Source organism: Bactrocera dorsalis, chromosome 2, assembly GCF_023373825.1.
Source record: "Bactrocera dorsalis isolate Fly_Bdor chromosome 2, ASM2337382v1, whole genome shotgun sequence".
Taxonomy (NCBI): Eukaryota; Metazoa; Arthropoda; class Insecta; order Diptera; family Tephritidae; genus Bactrocera; species Bactrocera dorsalis.
In genome coordinates, this window is record NC_064304.1 from 101,659,395 (window position 1) to 101,679,619 (window position 20,225).

A 20,225-nucleotide genomic window follows, 5' to 3' on the forward strand; every position below is an offset into this window, starting at 1 on the left:
TTTTTAAGCAAAAAGAGAAAAAAATTTTATAAAAAAAAGTAAAACAATAAAGCAAATACCAGAAATAAATAATAAAACAATTCAAGCGGCGACTAAAACGTTTTAGATATAATAATAAAAAAGCGAAAAGTAAAATGTCAATTAAATGTGAATATTAAAAGATAATGACAATAATTGAAAACAAAAAATGTATAACCATTTCTTGCGCCATTTGCGTAATGAAAAAGGTGAAAGGTCATTTTGCCTTGAGGACATCGAAAGCGGTGCAAGCTCACGGCGGGGCATTGTTCGAAAGGCACGAGTTCAATTTAATTACTCTGATGCTATTGGCGCAAAGCACAAAAAATATAAATTTCATAAACTCAATTTCACAAATTAATACGTTTTTTTCATCATACTGCCATAACAACTGCCAATTAATATTCAGAAGGTAAAAAATCATAATTTCATGACATTTTCATGCGCACTAAATTTCGGGCTGCCAATTATTCAATTCATTTACTTCAAATGCCGGAAGCGAGGGAAATATTTGAATTCAAAAAAAGCAAAAAATAAAACTACAACAGCAATAACGGCAACACTAGAACCGAATAGAACAAAAGAAGGAATTTTGTTTTGCAACTCATTTGCACAACTCGCCACCCTGCTGTCGCCGCATACCCACTATGATAGGCATTACTAGCGTGCTTATAGTATGCTAGGAAAGGATTTAAGGAGAGAGAGAGAGAGAGCGAGTGTGATGGAGTGTAACTTTTGGGAGATGGCGACTACAGCTTAGGTGGCGCGGTGAGTGCTGTTTAAGCGCAATCATTTGCTCGTACCATTAGCATCATAGGAGACTTCATTGAGGCGTGGTCCCCAGCGGCCAGCCTTAACGGGAGTGGGACTTGGTGAGCCGGCACGCTCAAAAGTTCTATCAGCTAACTTACTATCAAAGAGTTCATCCAATGGTTCCAACGAGCTGGCACGGAACAATGGCCTGGGTGCCAAGCTGCGTGCACGATCGATCAAGGCTGGTGCCAAGCTGCGTGCGCGTTCGAAAGCAGATGGTGCGCGCGACACGCTTGGTGCGCGGCTCCAGTAGGTTGGTGGTGGCACATAGGGTTCACTGCCGGCACGAGTCCAACGGCCTGGACGTGGTGATGGTGATCGGCGCGCTGCAAAGAGAGAGAGATAGTGTAAAAGAGGCATGTTAAGAGAGCGAAAAAAACATATATGTAGTTAGCATTTTCTTTGAAAAAAAAATTATTTTTTGTTTTCAAAGGCATACATATGAAGTGGAGTGTTGCTCCTAACTGAACTAAAACTGCTTAATATTATACAAATTGAGACTGTGTTACCAAAGCGCTCCTCATTGTTGTTGTACTAAAATCGTGTTCTTGTACCATAAGTGTGTGGGAAAACCTTAAAACCTTAGTTGCGAAGTCACTCTTCTCAATTTCCGTGACTTTGTAATTGTTTCATAATAGCTTCGCCTACTTTTAGGACCTCTTTTATTTATCTCTCGGTCTACAAAGAAACTATTTGTGGGATAGGTTTCTTTGGTTACGGCAACTTATTAACAACAACAGATCTCTCTTCCATGTAAAAAGGTTTTTGGAATCTCTTAATGAAAAATGGAATTCTACTAAATTTATTTCACTCAAAAGGCTTTTCAATCCTGACTTTCAATTTCTCTGTTTTTATATTAGATATGTCCATGAGAATGACAAGTTCGTTAAAGGAATCTTCTAACTTCACTATTTTCCTGTTCGATAATAAAATGTTCCTCCATTTTTTGACTGAAGTGCAAACTTGAGTGACTTTTTTAAGTGCGCGACACTTTTAGTCGATTGGTTCATAGCGACATCTACGGGCAGTTCGTTCCACAGGAATTCGAAATTCACCAAATTATTACCCGATGTTAAATTTTAAGGCTTTTAATTATTAAGATTCTTCTGAAGTACCGGAGAAGCATATTTCAGTATACGATACTCTTCTTCGGCAAGACCTTTATCTTAAATAAGAAACTTAGCAGAGGGTTTTAATCAAACAGAAAAACAACTCCCGCCACGTCCTCTATAAAATTACCAAGATTGGATGAAGCGGAATCTTAACAGGGAAAAAACACAAAACTTCGTTTTTGTGGAACTTAAAGAGAATCGTAAACCGAGAATTTTTACAATCGTAACAGTATACATTTTTTAGGATTAGAAACGGCTAAATTTCCTTTGTTTTTGTTTTTTTTATTCAAAAAAGTTTTCGTAAAGCATCAGTATTTATATCAGAAGAATATAGATATCTAATAAACCACGCAAAGTCCGTTCTTTTTTATCAATACAGGTCATATTTGATCAGACGTCAGCAAGCAAGAGTTCCAATTGGACTAATTATATATAATCGTACAAAGTCAAAAATGAAATTATAGGTGAAAATATGTATTTTTTTGTTTGTTGTTCAAGTTAACAAACTAATTCTAGAAGAAAATTTATTTTGTTTTTTTTGTCAGTCCGGGTCAAATTTGATCATGTAACCAATCATTCCAAACCGACTAACCATAAACCTCACTAGACAACAAAATAATTCTAAGTGAAATTTTATTTGATTTTTGTCAGTCAGGGTCAAATTTGATCAGATGTTTGTAAGTAAGAGTTCCAAGTAGACTAATTATATATAATCTCACAAGTCAATACAATAATTCTAGACGAAAATCTTTTTTTGTGTTTTCCCAGTCCGGGTCAAATTTGATTTGAAAAGCAATCATTCCGAACGGACTAATTATAAACCACATCAGACAATAAAATATGTACTTGTATATTTGTCTATATTTAATCAGTTCAGGTCAAATTTGATCAGATGTATTACAAGTAAACCAAGATTAATTCTGATCACACAAGTCAAGAAAAATACTTTGCGAGTACTTATTTGTACTGAAACTAACATTAACGTAATACTGTCTCAAGGAAAAGTTAATATTTGCTATACCAACACCAAGAACAACCACTTCCTTACATCGAATAAATATGAAAATTTTCGTAAAATTTATGCAATTCTTTGGTTATTTGTTTATACGTATTTCGAAAGTACTTACACTTTTATTTTTACAGAGATGCATTCTGCGCCAAATGGAATATGAAGCAAAATATGTTTCATTCTTCATTTCTCATTACCTGCCTGATGAAGCTCTAGTGTTTATTTAATGCAAATCACGCAAGCTTTCATATTGGTAGGGAAACAGTGAAAGTTTTAATATATGCACATGAATTATGACTGCATGTGCTTCAAGCTACCAGAAACAATATGTTGATGGATAAGATATACATACTCGCAAATATACATACATATATGTATATGGTATGTAAATATGCTGCTATTGTAAGCTGTTGACCAAGAATCTCTCTATAATTTATGTGGTGCGCATTGCCAGTCGAAGGAAATGCAGCAACTCTTTTGAGTGTGATGGCTGTCACCACTCATGAAGATAGATAGTTCATGGCTCATTCCTAAAATGTATTATTCGGAGGAATAGAAATGGCATTAACTACATTCGAAGCTGTAATCTCACTGCTTTCAGAATTCCACAACCAACTTTAAATGTCTTATTAAATACATACTAGAATGACTAAGAAAAACCTTTTAATCTTACCTTCCTATCCGAGTAAAATGAAATTAGTTTTATTCGCAAAGCACACAAAATTCCGGCTGCTATTATTCACTTAGTCTTTACATACCGTCTGCTGTATTAATCCCCAGGTATAAAAACGAAATGTAAAATGAATTTTAAAGCAAAATGAAGATAATATTTTCATTGGTTCTCTTATAAGATGTAAAGAAGCCTAAAATGTTATACGAAGGGTTTATACGATGGAACACGTTAAGGATTTAAGAACGTAAACCATGTATATATTGAACCCAGATATCATCCGTCAACATTACTGCGAAAGGAGCTTTCACGGGCAGGAATGTTGGGACCTGAAATATACTCTTCCATTAAATGGGTCATTCAGGTCTCGAACTAATTGATAATTCTTCTTCTCAACTCTGATATTTGAGAAGAATCTGCGGGTAGTTCGATGTTCAATGAACTCTACTGTCGTTAAATCTCTATAAAATTAAATTTCAAAAGCTAGAGAATTGGTTCGGAATGCAGCTTCCTTTGAGGTGTTCTGATTCAGTGTGACACAAATATAGCGTTATTGGCTTAAAATTGGTTAGAACTAGAACTTCTAATTTGATATTTCATCGTACTACAAATTATATTTCTATGAAGTAATAGATAAACCATAGACAGCCTTATTTCGTACCATCCTTATTATTGACGTTGTCATAAAGACTTGGAGGGGGAATAAGCCGAACTTTTGAGTAGTATCTTTAGCAATCAACTGTTTCATGAGAATGGCACGACCAGTTATAAATAAAACAGGACGATCTCTTGTATTACCCACAATCATCTGAGACTCATAACTTTTGAAATTGAATACGAAATAATTTAAAGTTTCCCCAGTTGAAGAACTCTCTGAGCATTAAATGAATATTTTTCTCAACACTAACAGGTTCACTCAAAGTATAGTTGCTGGAAATGTTGCCGCTTTTCTTCTCTCTTCTCTCTACTTTAGTTTTCTCATATATTTGTTTCTTTTGCTAACTACACACATAAGATAGATTTGTTACGTTTCACCCACGTAACAGAAATTTTCGTGGTATTTTCTGGAAAGCCTCTTAGAGATGTCAGCGTCATAAGTTTTCTAACTCAAAACTTTAACTTTAAAGCACTATAAAATCTAAACACAAACAATCAAGAGTTCCAAATAAGCTAGTTATATATAATCTCATAAGTCCAGAAAATAATTCTAGGTGAAATTTTATTTTGTTTTTTATCAGTCTGGGTCAAATTTGATCATGTAAGCAATCATTCCAAACGGATTAATTATAAGTCTCACCGGACAATAAAATACTTCTACGTAAATATTTATTTATAATTTATCTGTCCGGGTCAAATTTGATCAGTTGTATTCCAAGGAAGACAAGGGTTTTCAACAAATTAATTCTGCTCTCACAAGTTAAATCGAAACACAAGCAATTATTGCTAATGCCGCAGTGTGTTCGCTACATGCATATGCATATAGTACACTGCTGTTCGACTTGTATGTGTCCAGCCCACTGTTTTACTTCAATAAGCTCAACTGATCTTAATATATAGTCGGATTATTTACTATACATTTATAAGTACTTACCACATCTTCAAAATACACAACCTACAAAAGGGTCAAACTAGTGCACCTACATTCCATACTCAAAACCGTTACTTATTCAACAAATAAAAATTAACTGACAATCACAAAGATTGTACACACGAAACAATACACAAAAGGAAAAACTTTACATTTTTGGTTGAGCAAAACAAAAAAAAAGAAAATGCTTGTGCACCAAAATTCTGACACTAAACATAACGGACCAACAGTACAAAGTGCAATGAGTTGCATTTAATTTGTCGCGTTGAAATCGAATTGTCAACTCAATTGAATGTGTCAGAATTCTGACAATTTTTTGTGGAGCGTATAAAATATATTTACATTTCACTTTTCGCGAAAGAAAAAAATCAGTGTTTTACAGAATTGAATGCTTAGTGGGTGAGAGATCGTGTGCGCTTGACTTTTGTGCTTCTAAAAATGGAGTAAGAAGCTGCCAATTGATGCCCGAAAGTGGGCGGATGGTCACGCTGTCAAACAAGCCGCTCAATCAACATGGAATTGAGATATTCAATTTGTGTGTGTATGAAAATTACAAAGGAGGGAAGTGGGTTTACATAGATAAGCAGCAGTTTTGCTGCGTTTTCTTTTTGCTTCTTTATGTTTACAATTTTTTTTTGTTTTTGCATTACTTTACAAATTTCAACTAATCACAATCAAGTACAAAAACACATTAAACAATTTTTATGCTTCAACGCGTTTGTGCAATATTAAAAAAAATACATTTTGTTCATACTTTAATATGCTTTTTCGTTAAATATTTCATTTTCTGTTGTTTTTGTGTTAATTTTTTTAATAATAAAAATTTGTATATAATTCGCTTGAGTTGTTCTCATTTTATTCTTGGGATTAGAATTATATTCGCAGTATTTACAGGCGAATGCACAATGCATGATTTTGTGTATTGGTTTGCACGTTAATTTCGATTTATTTACATTAAATAAGTTGATTTAGTTGAGTTAAGGAATGTACAAGGAGGACGTAGTACGATTTACGAAACGAAATCATACAGCATTACAGACAGATAAATATAGTACAGCAAATGAAAAGTAAGTCAAATAAAAGATAAATGATGAATGAGCAAAATCAACAAATAAAATACAAAACAGAAAAATATGAAAAATAAATTAAATTAGTAAATAATGAAGTAACAAAAAATTTTTAAAAAATATATGAAAGAAATGGTATGAATTAAAAGTATTTTGTTGCTGGAAAAAATCAACCCACTACAAGTGAAGTGAAGTTCAAAATCCAAAATCCGTGTCACTTGATGGTGAGGATAAAGAAAACAAAAGTTTTTGATTACTTTTTTTGTTAAATAAATGATTTATTTAGACTTGCATTATATGATTTTTCTGTTTTGTTTTGTTTAATGTTAGAATAATTCTTAGATATGTATTTCTTATTTTGTGATTGTTTTTGTATTATTTTTAAAATAATAACGATTTTTTCTATTATCTTTTGGCTTTGTTTATGATTGTTGCTATTTCAATAGCACTTCTATTATCAAGAGAGATTATCAAGAAGCTGCCACTGTTCGCTCCCAATACGCTGATAAAATCCAACCAATCAGCGCCCAGCATTGCTCTTTATTGATTTTTGTGAACGCTCTCAGTATTAATAAAGTATAAAGTGACGCTCATGGCAAATCTATCAATGAGTGCCCAGTTTTACCCGTAACTTCGCCAAATTTCTGATTTTTATTTTTCTAATTTCCTTATTGTTATCCACTATTATTGCTATTTTAATTTGTTTTGAAAAAATCGTGCCTTTCACTTCAATATTGTGCTCGTTTTTTCTTCAAGCGTCTACAAAAGTTCTCTCAAAAACAATTTAGTTTAAGCGCTGCCCTCTATAATATCTAAAGTTGTATTGCTAACGCTTTATAAGTTTAGTTGAAAGCTTTTCTGTTAAGCTTTCACAACTTTCTTCTTTTAACTGTTTATTCCACTTTATAATCTGATTAACTTTTCTTTAGTGATTGCTCTGTACAATGTAATCGCGCTCTCCCTTAGCAACCGTGCTACTATTTCTTTTAATTTTTTAAAAGCTCCTCTCAGCAATATCTCAGTTCCTGCTCTTCACTCTTTAAAGCTTATTTAATGCGCTACTTAGTTAAAATAGTATTTATTTAGTAAATATAATGAATTCATGATATTTGGCGTTCTGGACTTCAATCGAAATTTAAAAAGAGAAATTTTATTAAAACTTTTATTAAAAATTGTATTATTGTAAAAGAAAATAAGTATAATAAATTTTTTCAATTATAAATATTTTTTATATATTTATTTTTTTTTTTATATTTATATCAAAAAATATATTTTTTATTTATATAACTTCTTTGTACTAGGTTTAATTATTTTTAATTTCGAAAAAACTCAAAACAAATATCTGAAAAAAAATTGTAAGCTATATTTAAAAAAATAAATATTGTTTATTTATACAAAAAAAATACTTATTGTTTTATTTTTTTATTATATTTTATATAAAAATTTTAAATTTTTTATTTAATTTTTTTTTGAAAAATATTATTTCATTTTTTTTAATATTATATATACTTTTTGTATGAGTTTCATTATACATTTAAAAAAAATATTTTTCAAAAAAACAACATATATAAAAAAATTGAAATTTTTTATTAAAAAAAAATTATTTTTACATAAAAATATTAAATAATTTTTAAAATATTATTTGTATATTTTTTTTCATAAAATGTGAAATTTGAGAAAATATCTTTTTTTAGTTTAGAAAAAAAAATATTTTGAGTAAAGCCTACTGAAAATAATTAAATTCTTTATCTGAAATATTTTTATTAATAAAATATTCCGTATATCGAAAAGCCTTAACTTTTCTTGCCACATTTCAATTGAAGTCCATAACATTCACAATTAATTTACTATATTATTGCGTTTAGTTGTTGTTAAGTGATTAATAAATATATTTCATTAAAATATATTAAATAAAAACTATTTTGGTTTGGGTTTTTTGGTTTTATTTTAATTTTAATGAAGCTTTTAAATCAGTTTTTTCTCTCATCCTACTTCATCGTTATCAACTAAATATAAGATATGTAAGTAAGTTTTTGTTTGGTTCAGTATTTATTCTTTAAATTTAAAGTAAACATATGTTGTATGACGTTAAATACAATGAAACATTTAACGAATTTCTGCTTGTTTGCTTTGCATTTCTCTTTAAACTCATTTAGTCGCTTTGATCTTAGCTCTTTTTTGCTTTTGCTACTTCACTCAGACTAATGTTTGTATGTAAGTTTGTGTATACAATTAGTCATTTCGCTATTTATTCAGAGATATGTGTGTATATATGTATGTGAAATTTTAATTTAAACATTTACAGACAAAAAAGTTGTAATGCCAAGACTACGTTAATTTAAAAATTCATTTAAAATTTAACTGTATTGTTGTAATCGCTAGCGTATTTGTCTGTTCAGTACAGAACTTTTGTGCAGCTGTGTAGATTTGCTAGCGAAAATTGGCTATTTGCTCAAATGTTTCGTGCTGCAAATATAACAATCAAAATATAGAAAGAAACATACATATTTTATGAAAATATTAGCAAAAATAGTTCGCTTACGCAAAAAATTACAAAAACATTAAATATATATTGTATATACCATGTGAGACGCCAATTAGTTAATAGTAGTAGTGGTAGTATTACATATATGTACAGGTGTTTGCATAATTCATTGCCTGGTGTGCGCTCACTCGACTACTTTCACTTACATACATACATAAATAAATAGTAATAATTTTCCTCTTAAAATTTTGCCATATTTTCATACATACATATCTCCAATAAAATTTGCCAATTCTTTCAATTTTTCGCAATTTTCGCTGAGTGAGCAGTACTAAAATGTTTAGGGTATAGTTTCATGTATAGCTGTTATTGTGCTTAATTGAATTTGAAAAAATTCTTTTCGGTGTAGAGGATATGCGAATGCATTTGTTGTAATTCTTCATTTTTTCACTCTTTACGCTATTTGCTTCGTGTTTACAATATTTGCAATTATCTACATATAATTCGTTAAATATCTATATCAAATTGTTTGCTTCGTTTGAATTTTTTCTTATAAATTTTGTTCGTTTTACTTATTTTTTTTTTTGATACTTGTAAATATTGTTGTTGTGTATTTTGTTACGCTTTGTTGTTGTTTTATTTTTAGTAGAGTATATATATTTCTTGGTTGTTGTTGATTTGTTGTAACTTAAAATTTACAGTTCCTTACCCTTGTTGAGTTCTTGGAGCAGCTTATCTTCTGGCTCATATTCCAAAGGCACCAAAGCGTTTGGTGTGTATGGCTTGTCCTTCAAGTAGAGACCATAACGAGATGGGTATCTGCAATGAAGGAGGGGAATTGAAAAATCGTGAAATTATTTCCAAGAATTGAATGCAAAGTACAAGTGCAATTGATAAGCAGATTTACTTTATAGTAAAACGAGAGCAAAGAAGCGGAGAAAAGCAAGTTTTATACGTAGCAACACAAGTAAAATAAAGCTTGCAGTTTTAATACGCTTTATTTCATTTTGAGAAAATTACATATATGCTAAGAAAATTTTGAGAATTGAGTATGCTCTACTGTGAGAGTTGAGTGAGCGAACTATTTGCATAATTTTTAAATGAAGTTCTAAAATTTACCGCGTTTACAAAGTATAAATTGATAAAGATTCTGCCTTTTTTGTATTTTACAACTCTTGCTTGCATTGAATTTTTATGTATGGTATATACATACATATGTACATATGTACAGTATATTCTACTCGACGACTCACCTGCGTTCGATTTCTTGCATGCGCTTCAAATGATCATTCCATGCCCTCTCTGCGTCGTAGTTGGCTGGAACTAGAATAAAAGTAGAAGACAGATTAATATTGAAATACAGTTTTTGGAGGAGCATAAATATTAAAAAATAAATAAATTTGGCTTACAGTGAAAATAGTAAAGCATTTAGACTCGAAATCTCATTAGCAAATAAAATCCATGGATATACATACAACGATAAGCAAGAGAGCATAGGTGAAATTGCAGAAGCATTTTAAAGCATGTGTCCAAGCAGAAGCGGTTTGAAAAAATAGCAAGAGTTAATTAAAGCAATATATTAGTTAAAATTGTTCTTATTGCATATAATATTTAAAAAGCTATGTTTTTTTTAATTCGAAATAACATGATGAAAAATTATACATAAATTAATATAAAATTAATAGAAAGTAACATAATACAAAAAATATATATAGAAATAAACTTATATAAAAGATTTATTAACATTAAACAAAAAAATTACAAAAATGAAAATCTATATGGTAGATATTATAAATAAATATGTATGTGTATTTGGTTGGAAAATTTTTTATTACCAAACGCTAAATATCAAAAAAAACTAACTAAGTAAAAATTTTTAAAAATAATAAATGAATAATTTAATAAATTAAACAAAAAAAAAATATATAAAAAAAAAAATTAAAGAAAACTAAATATTAACGTAAAAAATTATTAAATAGTATATTTATATAGTAATACCTTAATACAATTAAGGAAAAAAATATTAATTAATAAAATTAATCAAATAAATTTATAATTCCATATATAATATTTTATATTAATTGAATATAAAATTAATAATGCAAAAAATACTAAAAATTTAATAAAATTATTAAAAATATACCAGCATTATTTGGTTATAATTAACTAAAAATTTTAATTAATTTAGAAAAATTAAATAAACAAAATTTTTAATTTTAAAATGAAAGGAATAAAAAATTAAAATAAAAAAAAAATAATTTATAAAATTATTAAATTAATGTAAAAATACTTTATATGTAAGTATTAACAAAAAAATTAATTATACAAAAAAAATAAATTAAAATAAAAAATTAATTTTTAAAATTAATAAACCAAATTTTAAATTTAAAATATATTAATTTAAAAATACATTACATATTAACAAAAAAAAATAATTTAAAAAACTTAACTTAAAAATAAAAAAAAATTAATTTATATAATATATAATTTATTTTAATTTAAAAATTAACAAACTATTTAATAATACAAGAAACACTAAAAAAATAAATCAAATTAAAAAAAAATTAGTTTATAAAATTGATAACTAAATTTACATATATATTAATATAAAATAATTTATTTTTATTTAAAAATACATTATACACTAACAACAAAAAAATATTAATGAAATTATGAAATGAACTAAAAATATTTTTGGAAATATAAAACAAATGCAATACGTGCTACTTTTCTAAATATTAGTATATATGTATGTATATGTAATATAAAAATAAGAAATTTTATAATTATTATTTTTCTCCGTATTTTTTTTTGTTATTTTTAAGGAAAGTGGTAAAAAATATAGTAATGTCTTAAAAAAAATTATTTTCAAACTGACGAGATAGCACAAGAAGAAATTATTAGCTACAGAAAATATATGTATACTACAATTATTTTTTATTTGTTTGCTTTTTAAAACCATAAATTTAATTTGCTTAAATAAATAAAAATTAATAAATCAGAAGGAAATATTTTGCACCTTTTACATTCCGATTTTCCTATTTGAAATTGAAAATTGTATTTAAAATTTATTTGGAAATTTGTATACTAAAAATTTGATTTGAAAGATATTTCGAACTTTTTATAGTGTGCGTCCTTCAAATAATATTTTTGTATTATGATAAGACGAAATGCAATAAAGAATCATATGATACCATGAATTCATTTAAATTCACAAAAGCCCGATGAGAAACGATATACATACATACATATGTATGTGTATGAACACGATATGTTTATGTAAACACAAGCGTAAAACAAATGTGTAAACAAGCGCGAAAATGCAATGGTGCTGAATGCATGAAAATGAATACGATAACACAGGTGTAGGAGTGTACCTGAAAATAACTGGCAATTGCATTGCGCACAAATAAGTAACTTCAGCCATTCGTCATTTCTAAGAATTATGTAATTAAAAACCAAATTGCTTGTAAAAAAACTCAAGTTAAAATGAGCAGAAATTGCATAAGTCACTCTTATTTCAATGCAAATATTAATAAGGAAGGAAAATGTATAATTTTCTTTTTTAAAATTAACCACAACGAAATAATTTAATAATAAAATGGATAATAATTTAAGGAATACAATACTTGAAATATGAAAAAAATACCTGTTTACAGAGCAAATTTACAGTTGAGTAACTCAAAGCGCTTTCGTAGCAGAAACAAGATGCAGCATGTCTAAGGTCTGTACCTATACGTGTTTGGACACGTCTACACTGAGTAGAGTATTGTAAAAGTAGAGCATGCGAAAATGCCAAATAATACAGTTACACTGCGTAAAACACAGGTGTATTGGCGCTGAGTGCCTTTGTAATCTCTCAATGATCTATACTAAAATATGCGCTTTCTCCAAAAATTCTTCTGCAAATTTATATACATATGTACATACATACATATCTTGAGTTTATGGTGTCAAAAAACTAGCAATCGCAATAAAAACACTAGCCAACTAACATTGTATTTAACATTTTATTAAGAACAATAACACAATTAACGCATAAACATTGAAAACTGTTGAACGGTTAAACTCAAATTGAATTTCTAAGATTCCTTTTATTTGAATACTTAAATTCATTCAACAAATTGTACAATAAATAGTTTAAAATTATATGAGTACTATAAATATCTGTAATTATTTATTTTTGATTTTTTTATATATTTTTTTGTATAACTTATCAACTTTTCTTTTTTCTTCATTTTTTTGAGACTTTTAACTCGCAGTTTGCATCGTTTAAAGCAGTTATTTAAATATATTCTGCTCTAAAAACGGATCATAACATTTATACAGGCTCTATATAATGTTTGTGTATTGTTTATGTTTTTGAGAAAGATAGAGAGAAAAAAGACAATTTTGCATTACTTTTAAGTACTAAAAATTGTATGGATTTGGTTTGAGAAAATTTATTATTTATTGTAACTTATTATTTCGCTGTGAAAGGTTGATAAATTCCAATAACAAATTCGTATAATTTACTAAGACGCTGCCTTGACTAGCAACCCATTGTCCGATGTTTAATAGCCTACTTTCTTCGCAATGAATCTACATGCTGGATTATATATGTATAAAATTATATCTCGTTAAATATACTGTAATGTTTTATACGCTCTAACTATTTATTATGCCAGTTTATGTTATTTATACCAGTTGTTTGTTCGATTCGCTACTGTAAATATTGGAAATACTATTAGGTCAAGTTAAACTGGCAGGCTATTAAACCTCGCTTAGGCCAGTTGTGGTTCTTAACGACAAAATACTTTATACCAGTTGTTCGTTCGATTCGCTATGCTCGAAAAATTTTAAAATACGAAACTCTCAAATATTTAAAATTCAACGTTTTCTTAAGGAAATATGTCATATAATACAAAAAGTCTTGATACTTAATTTGTTTTTGGAAACACAATAAATCCAAAAGTTTACTACTGTAATGCGCAACTTTTTTATCTGACTTGTGCATCCTATGCAAATTTAACCATAGTACCGAATTGTCATACCGTGCTCCTACAGCCAATAACGTTTATACCTCTCATATTACCTTCTACCAACGATTCAAACCCAACCTTAAACACATGCAAGCCTACTTTTATCCTGCTATAATTCGGTTTCTTAAAGTGATGTTACACGAGGCTCAGACATATAATTTTAATCATAAGTATACATATAGACATAAATATTATATGTCAACTCTTATGCACATAAATATGTACAGGAAAAGCCACCACATATTGGCAATCAAAGCAAACACCCACAGACGCTGCCGGTTATTTGATAACAAAGCTGAAGGCGAATTGCCAAAATGCAAAGAAAGCCGTGTTGTCTATATACATATATACATATATACTATTTATATATGAATATGTTTGGATTGGAAAAATAAGGATTGTTACTCATACAAATTATTGAAGTATATGCACACACATAGTATGTATGCACGAAGTACATATGTAGATATGTACATAAGTAGGAAATGGAAACCTATCATTGCTTTCAACGTAGCTGCTATTGTTCGTTATATTGTTGTTGTATTTGTTGTAGCAAAGCCAAATTTTTATTGAATTTTTGAACTGTTTTTCTACAAAGCTATCTACATATTGACTTGAAAGCCTGCACTCTACAGGAAGACAACAATTGAGGTAAATTTTATATTTAGGTGTGTATTGGAAGGCTTCAGAATGCCAGCAGTCCCGAAAAAAATAAATGTTGAGCAATTTTTAGTGGCATATATGTTTTATATTATATATGTATATACATATTGTATATTATATAATATGATATTCGTATATGTATGTATATAGTAAATATAGTACAATAAATGTGAGAAAAATTTGCAGCACATCAATGGTTGAGCAATATTCACACTGTGAGTCTCACATATCAACACATGCGTATGCAAAGTTGTAGGCGTATTTGTTTACTGCTCGTACCGTTAGGCGCTAAAAACACTAAACTGACGTAATTTGCCAACGAGCTATTTTTATAAAAATTAAATAATGTTTGTGCAAGTTAATACCTGCTGACACGACGCAGCAGCGTCTATAACACAGAGACGACACATATTATTTACTTATTTTTGAATGCTAATTTCAATTAAATTTACAAAAAAAAAATATTTTGTACCTACTTAGTTTTCAATTTTATTTTTGAATCAAATTTTTTTTAGATTTTTTTAGAAAAATTTTATTTTATTTTAATTTTGAATCAAATTTTTTTAGATACATTTTATTCAATTTATGTTTGAATAAATATTTTTTTTTTAATTTTTTAGATAAATTTTATTTTACTTCATTTTGTTATATAATTTTTTTTTCTAATTGAATTGTAGGTGACACTGAAATTGCTGTGGTGGCCAAGTGGACGAATCTTGCCAACTCGCAACACCTCTGAGGTGTTGCAAATATTTCTTGTATGACGCATGCAATGTATCATTAAAATTGACCAAGGTTTTTGCAGTGAACGATGAATCGACAAGCGCGACCACAGTAAGAGCAACATGTATGTGAGCGATTTGCATAAGAATCACGATCACAAATGAAACGAAAATGCAATGAATTTGTGCGCGTATAGTATATGTAACTGTTAAAACATGGCATAAATATGTATTTGCTTTTTAATTGCGCAATATTGCAATGAGCATTAACACGTTGACGGCTATGAATTCGCAGCTGTACAAGTTCAAGTTGCCGATGATGCGTGATGAGATGGCATTTAATTGAATAATAATTAATAAAATATAATTAAATGAAATAAGCCAAAATTGTAGACAATAATTTTTTGGAAATCAAAAAAATACTTAAATTTTTTAGGGATGTGCCAACAATTCTATGTATTAAAATATTAATAATTTTGAATTTGTTTAATATTAACAAAATAATTAAGCAATGAAAATACAAAAAAATTTAAATTAACCAAAGAGTCGACTTTTATCGATATTTTTTTCTTCAAATCAGTATATCAGTATTTTCAAAAATATTTCAGCAATAAGAGTACAGTACCTGAGCATAACTTCAAATAAAACGCGTTTATACAAATTTTTAAATATGCAATTATATAAAAAGTCGACTTTTATCGATAATTTTTTTTTTCAAAGAAGCATAACGGTATTTCAAAATGTGTACGCTTAACTTTAAGCTAAATGTACTCATTAAAAATTTAACAAATGCAAAAATATAAAAAAAGTCGATTTTTATTGATATTTTTTAACAACATAAGAATATTTGCAAAAATAATTGAGCAATCATGATGGCCCTTAATTTGGTACATAATATGTAAATATATGTTATGTTATCGATAAATTAGCTTTTCAAATCGATAAATCCGCATTTTTAGAATTGAATTGTCATTTGAATTTATTATGTTAAAATTACTACTATTTTTGATCAGAATATAAATTGATCGAACAATTAAATTTAATTTCGAACTTCGAAGGTAAATATTTCGATTTTGGAGGCTTACTTCGAAAAATGGAAAAATTACTCATTTACCAAAGAATCCAACCCTCGAAAAAATTGGAAAAGATTGATTCATTAGTTATACAATCTAAATTTTATGAAACCAATTTATTTGCGAATCACTTCTCACGAACTTTCGATGTATGTTACTTTAGTAAAATATTACTAACATTCCCAATGACCAATTACGATTTACATATGCTTATTTAACTTTAATAAATCGACTTTTTTGCCAGCACATCCCTCTTGACTACATTTGTAAATATTTTGAATAAAACAAGGTAAACAAAGCTATTGGAAATTTTCGCCAACACTTACTTGTTCTGCTGTAGTGATGATCATAGATGGCACGTGGCGAGTAGCCATAGGTGTCTCTGCTCACTGGCAAGTATCTGTAGCCATGCGACTGCACACGCTCGTTGGCAGTGGCGGGTTCATCGAAGATGCTCCTGTATGTGGCTGGCGAGTCCAAGTACGAGCTGTATGGACGGCTGACGCGTGGAGTCTCATGAGCACGGATATCTTCGGATCCTATAAACGAAAAAATTAAAATTAATCTTTTGGTAAATTTCACATTAAGTTGTTCGCATAAGATTCTTATAATTAGATTTTAATTGAAATATTTTCGTATTTTTGTATTTGTTCGTATTTATACACAATATATACTTGTTTTCAAAACGTTAAATAATAATGTAATTATTTTCGAAATTGAATTATTTTAAATATTCGAAAATCTAACAGTTCACCAGTTCAAAAAATATGAACTTTGAAAAACTTAAATTTCTCAAAAATTATGAACTTGGAATAACTAAAAATTCTGTCTTTTAAAAATGGAGAATTCTACAAATTAAAGTGCTTTCTTATATTCATGAAACCCTTTTATATATTATTAGTAACGTTTCATTACTTTGTCTATTTAAACCTCACAAGTAGGTCAAGACCAAATATGTTTATCCAAACTCATTTCCTCCATGTTTGTATTACTCAAAAGATTTAACACTATTACATTGACGCATATTTGTGAACTCAGAAAATCGCACAAAAACAAATGATAATCCAAAATAAGCACATAGAGACCCATTATTTTCTAGTGTAAATCTCTAAACTTTATACAAATGTAATTGACATTCTCAGCTGTTTCGATATGTCTGCTAACTATCTATGCATTGCTTTGTAACGCATTGCCACTACTCGTCATTTTTGTGCTTGCTGAAGTTGCATTTTGCATTGCAAGTGTTCGTCTGCGCCTAAAGTGCTTTCGAAATCATTTTCGAGTTTCGAAATTGGTTTTTAAAAGTTTTTCAAATTATTTGGTTGCATTTTGCATTGCAAGTGTTCATATGCGTCTAAAGTGCTTTCGAAATTATTTTCTAATTTCGAACTTCGACTTTTCGAAATTGGTTTTTAATAGTTTTTCAAATTATTTTATTGCATTTTGCATTGCAAGTGTTCATTTGCGTCTAAAGTACATTCGAAATCATTTTCGAACTTCGAATTTTGATTTTTCGAAATTAGTTTTTAAAAGTTTTCCAAATTACTTTGTTGAATTTTGCATTGCAAGTGTTCGTTTGCGCCTAAAATGCTTTCAAAATTATTTTCGAATTTGGATTTTTTCAAAATTAGTTTTTGAAATATTTTCTAATTATTTTGTGTCGCATATTCCTAAAACATTTGGCCACCGAAATATTAACAACAAATTAGTTTAAATACTAAAATAGCTGGCGATTTATCCAGCACCCGCAGTAGCGTTTGCAACAACAGCAAAATACATTGTTGTGATTTTATTGTATATTTCAACTCACTGTTTATTCGCTAGCTTTTTTCGTTTTCAGTTTTTGGCTTTTCGCCAATTTCACACTGCGAAAACACATAAATCGCCACGCATATCTGCGCAGCTTCAACGAAGCATTAGTTTTTGTCTGCTTTCGAAGATTTTTCTTTCAATTTACCTATTTCTGTGTATTTTAGCGAATTTCAGTTTTATAAAATTCTTTTATTTTTTAACGAAATATTATTTTATGACTTTGCATAGTGAAAATATATACTTTTCGATACAAAAATAAGCAATATGTTGGCAGGCTGGCTGGCTGGGGTGATTTGTCGTTTCGAAAATAGCGCACAGTTTCGTTGATTTTAGTTAAGATTTCACTCGAAATTTGTAAATGTACGAGTGTGTGTGAGTGCGTAAAACAAAATTTTATTATACAAATTAAAAATATTTAGTGCTTCGAAAAGCATACCAATCGCTTTATAGTATATGAAGATGTTATTTCGAGTGTACAGATCAAATGTTCTGCGTCTGTATACAAAGTGTGAACTCGACATCATTTATATATAGTCAATTTTATAAATATATTTAAATATATATAGAAAAGCGAAAAGGTGTCACTTGAGCATAAGCTTTTCAATGTTTTTTTTTTATATTTTGGGTTGCTGATTTTTGGAGTGGGCACCTTGAAAATGATCCACAGAATGCTTATAGGTGTGTATAATATTATGTAAGTACATAGTATACGTATTTTTATATTGTAGTTTAAATTTCTGGCTTCTAAATTAATTTTAATTAATATCCAACCATATAAATATTAAATTCTCTAATTAACTCATATAAAACTAAAATATAGTTTGAGTGATTTTAGTGCAAACAAATACCTACATATTTCATTAAATAATACACATAGAGATATCTTCGAATATTGGATTGTTTTGTTTTTCCAAAGTAACTATAAAAACAATAAGGTAATAGTTTTTAATATATAACCCACCAATAAACTTTGGTAAACTTAGTTTTATAACCCAAAAAAAAGGTTTTTTAAAGTTTATTCAAATAGAAACCCTATTTTGGGTATTAAGATGAACACATGTTGTCAAATCGTTTATCAAGAATTTTAGTAAAACTTTATCAATATACTATAGTGAAATCAAAACAGTAGATTATTGTTGAATCTCTCGCATGGTCTCAATCATGAGTCATGATGTTCACTGATGATGGAAAACACTGAGAAAGGTTCGACCACTTTTCTATGTATACAACCTCTTAAAATTTCGTTTAGTTAGATAAATTTTAGATCCCTAAAAACTATACGTTCTCACCGAAATAAACAAACAATTTATTTTTCTAAACTTTGAAACTTGAATGTTATTTTGTTTTTTATGTGACGATATGGATGTAGTTTGTAGTCAGTTCAAATTATAAATAAGTAAATTATAATGTCTATTTTCATATATGACTCAAGTTCCTCGATATGTTTTTCTTGCCATTAGCAGAACTTCGCTTTAAACTCAAATTTATTTTAATGACACCAGAGATACGTTAGACTATTTTGGAAAAAGTTTTCACATATTATGTCTATATTTTTGAAACTGTTTTTATACAAAAAAAAAAAAAAAATTAGTGTAAAATCATCTAGTAGACATATATAAATAGTCTTATCTTAAAATAGTAGAACGTTAATATTGAAAAATATTTAAGGTGACAAACTTTATTTCTCCATAATTTCGGAATTACTTTATGGCGATTATTTTTTTCATAATATGTTTTATCAATACTTTGTTTTATGCCGATTATTTCTTCTTTACTTTTTACTTTTTTTCGTAAATTATTTCTGACTTAATTTTTCCTTTTTTTCGTAAACTATGTTCCATAAACTCACCCTTCAAGGATCTGATGTAAGATTGCCAGAATTTCGCCTTCTTGCTGGGGGTCTCATTGCGACCAATCATTTCCAAATGGCTTTTAAACATTTTGATCGATTTGCTGTTGCTTGTTTCGAAACAAGAAATTTATATAGTTTTAATTTTACTGAGGTTCGATGTCAAATATCTCGTTCGCTGCAATAAAGTAGAGCAAAAGGCAAAAGAAAAATAAATAATGGCATTCAGTAAGTAATGTGTAATTTATGAACGAGTTTAGTTACTATTTTCTTAAATTAAAAAAAACTTTTTTATTTTATATTTTTTCTATTATTTAGTGACT

The 20,225-nt window shown here is 28.6% G+C and overlaps 2 protein-coding genes across 22 annotated transcripts in view; one reads left to right on the forward strand and one right to left on the reverse strand.

Annotated features, from left to right (window-relative positions):
- The window catches only part of LOC105234114 (soluble guanylate cyclase 88E), a 134,295-nt gene that overhangs the window by 61,149 nt on the left and 52,921 nt on the right, over nucleotides 1-20,225 (forward strand). The gene's annotated exons all lie outside the window — the stretch shown is intronic.
- LOC105234111 (hypothetical protein) overlaps nucleotides 1-20,225 on the reverse strand; it is a 30,209-nt gene that overhangs the window by 7,138 nt on the left and 2,846 nt on the right. For 6 of the 18 annotated variants that reach the window (XR_003845500.2, XM_029548458.2, XM_011216375.4 and 3 more), the window contains exons 2-6: nucleotides 19,903-20,080; nucleotides 16,568-16,780; nucleotides 10,016-10,085; nucleotides 9,472-9,581; nucleotides 822-1,157 (exon numbers count right to left, since the gene is read on the reverse strand). Coding sequence is in view for 17 of the 18 variants with exons in the window: in XM_029548458.2 (XP_029404318.2) it covers nucleotides 822-1,157; nucleotides 9,472-9,581; nucleotides 10,016-10,085; nucleotides 16,568-16,780; nucleotides 19,903-19,993 (820 nt within the window). In the remaining variant the exon portion in view is untranslated. Of the gene's footprint in view, nucleotides 1-821; nucleotides 1,158-8,303; nucleotides 8,744-9,471; nucleotides 9,582-10,015; nucleotides 10,086-16,567; nucleotides 16,781-19,902; nucleotides 20,081-20,225 lie in introns of those variants that run through there. The other 12 variants (XM_011216379.4, XM_029548460.2, XM_029548459.2 and 9 more) reach the window with 6 other exon arrangements.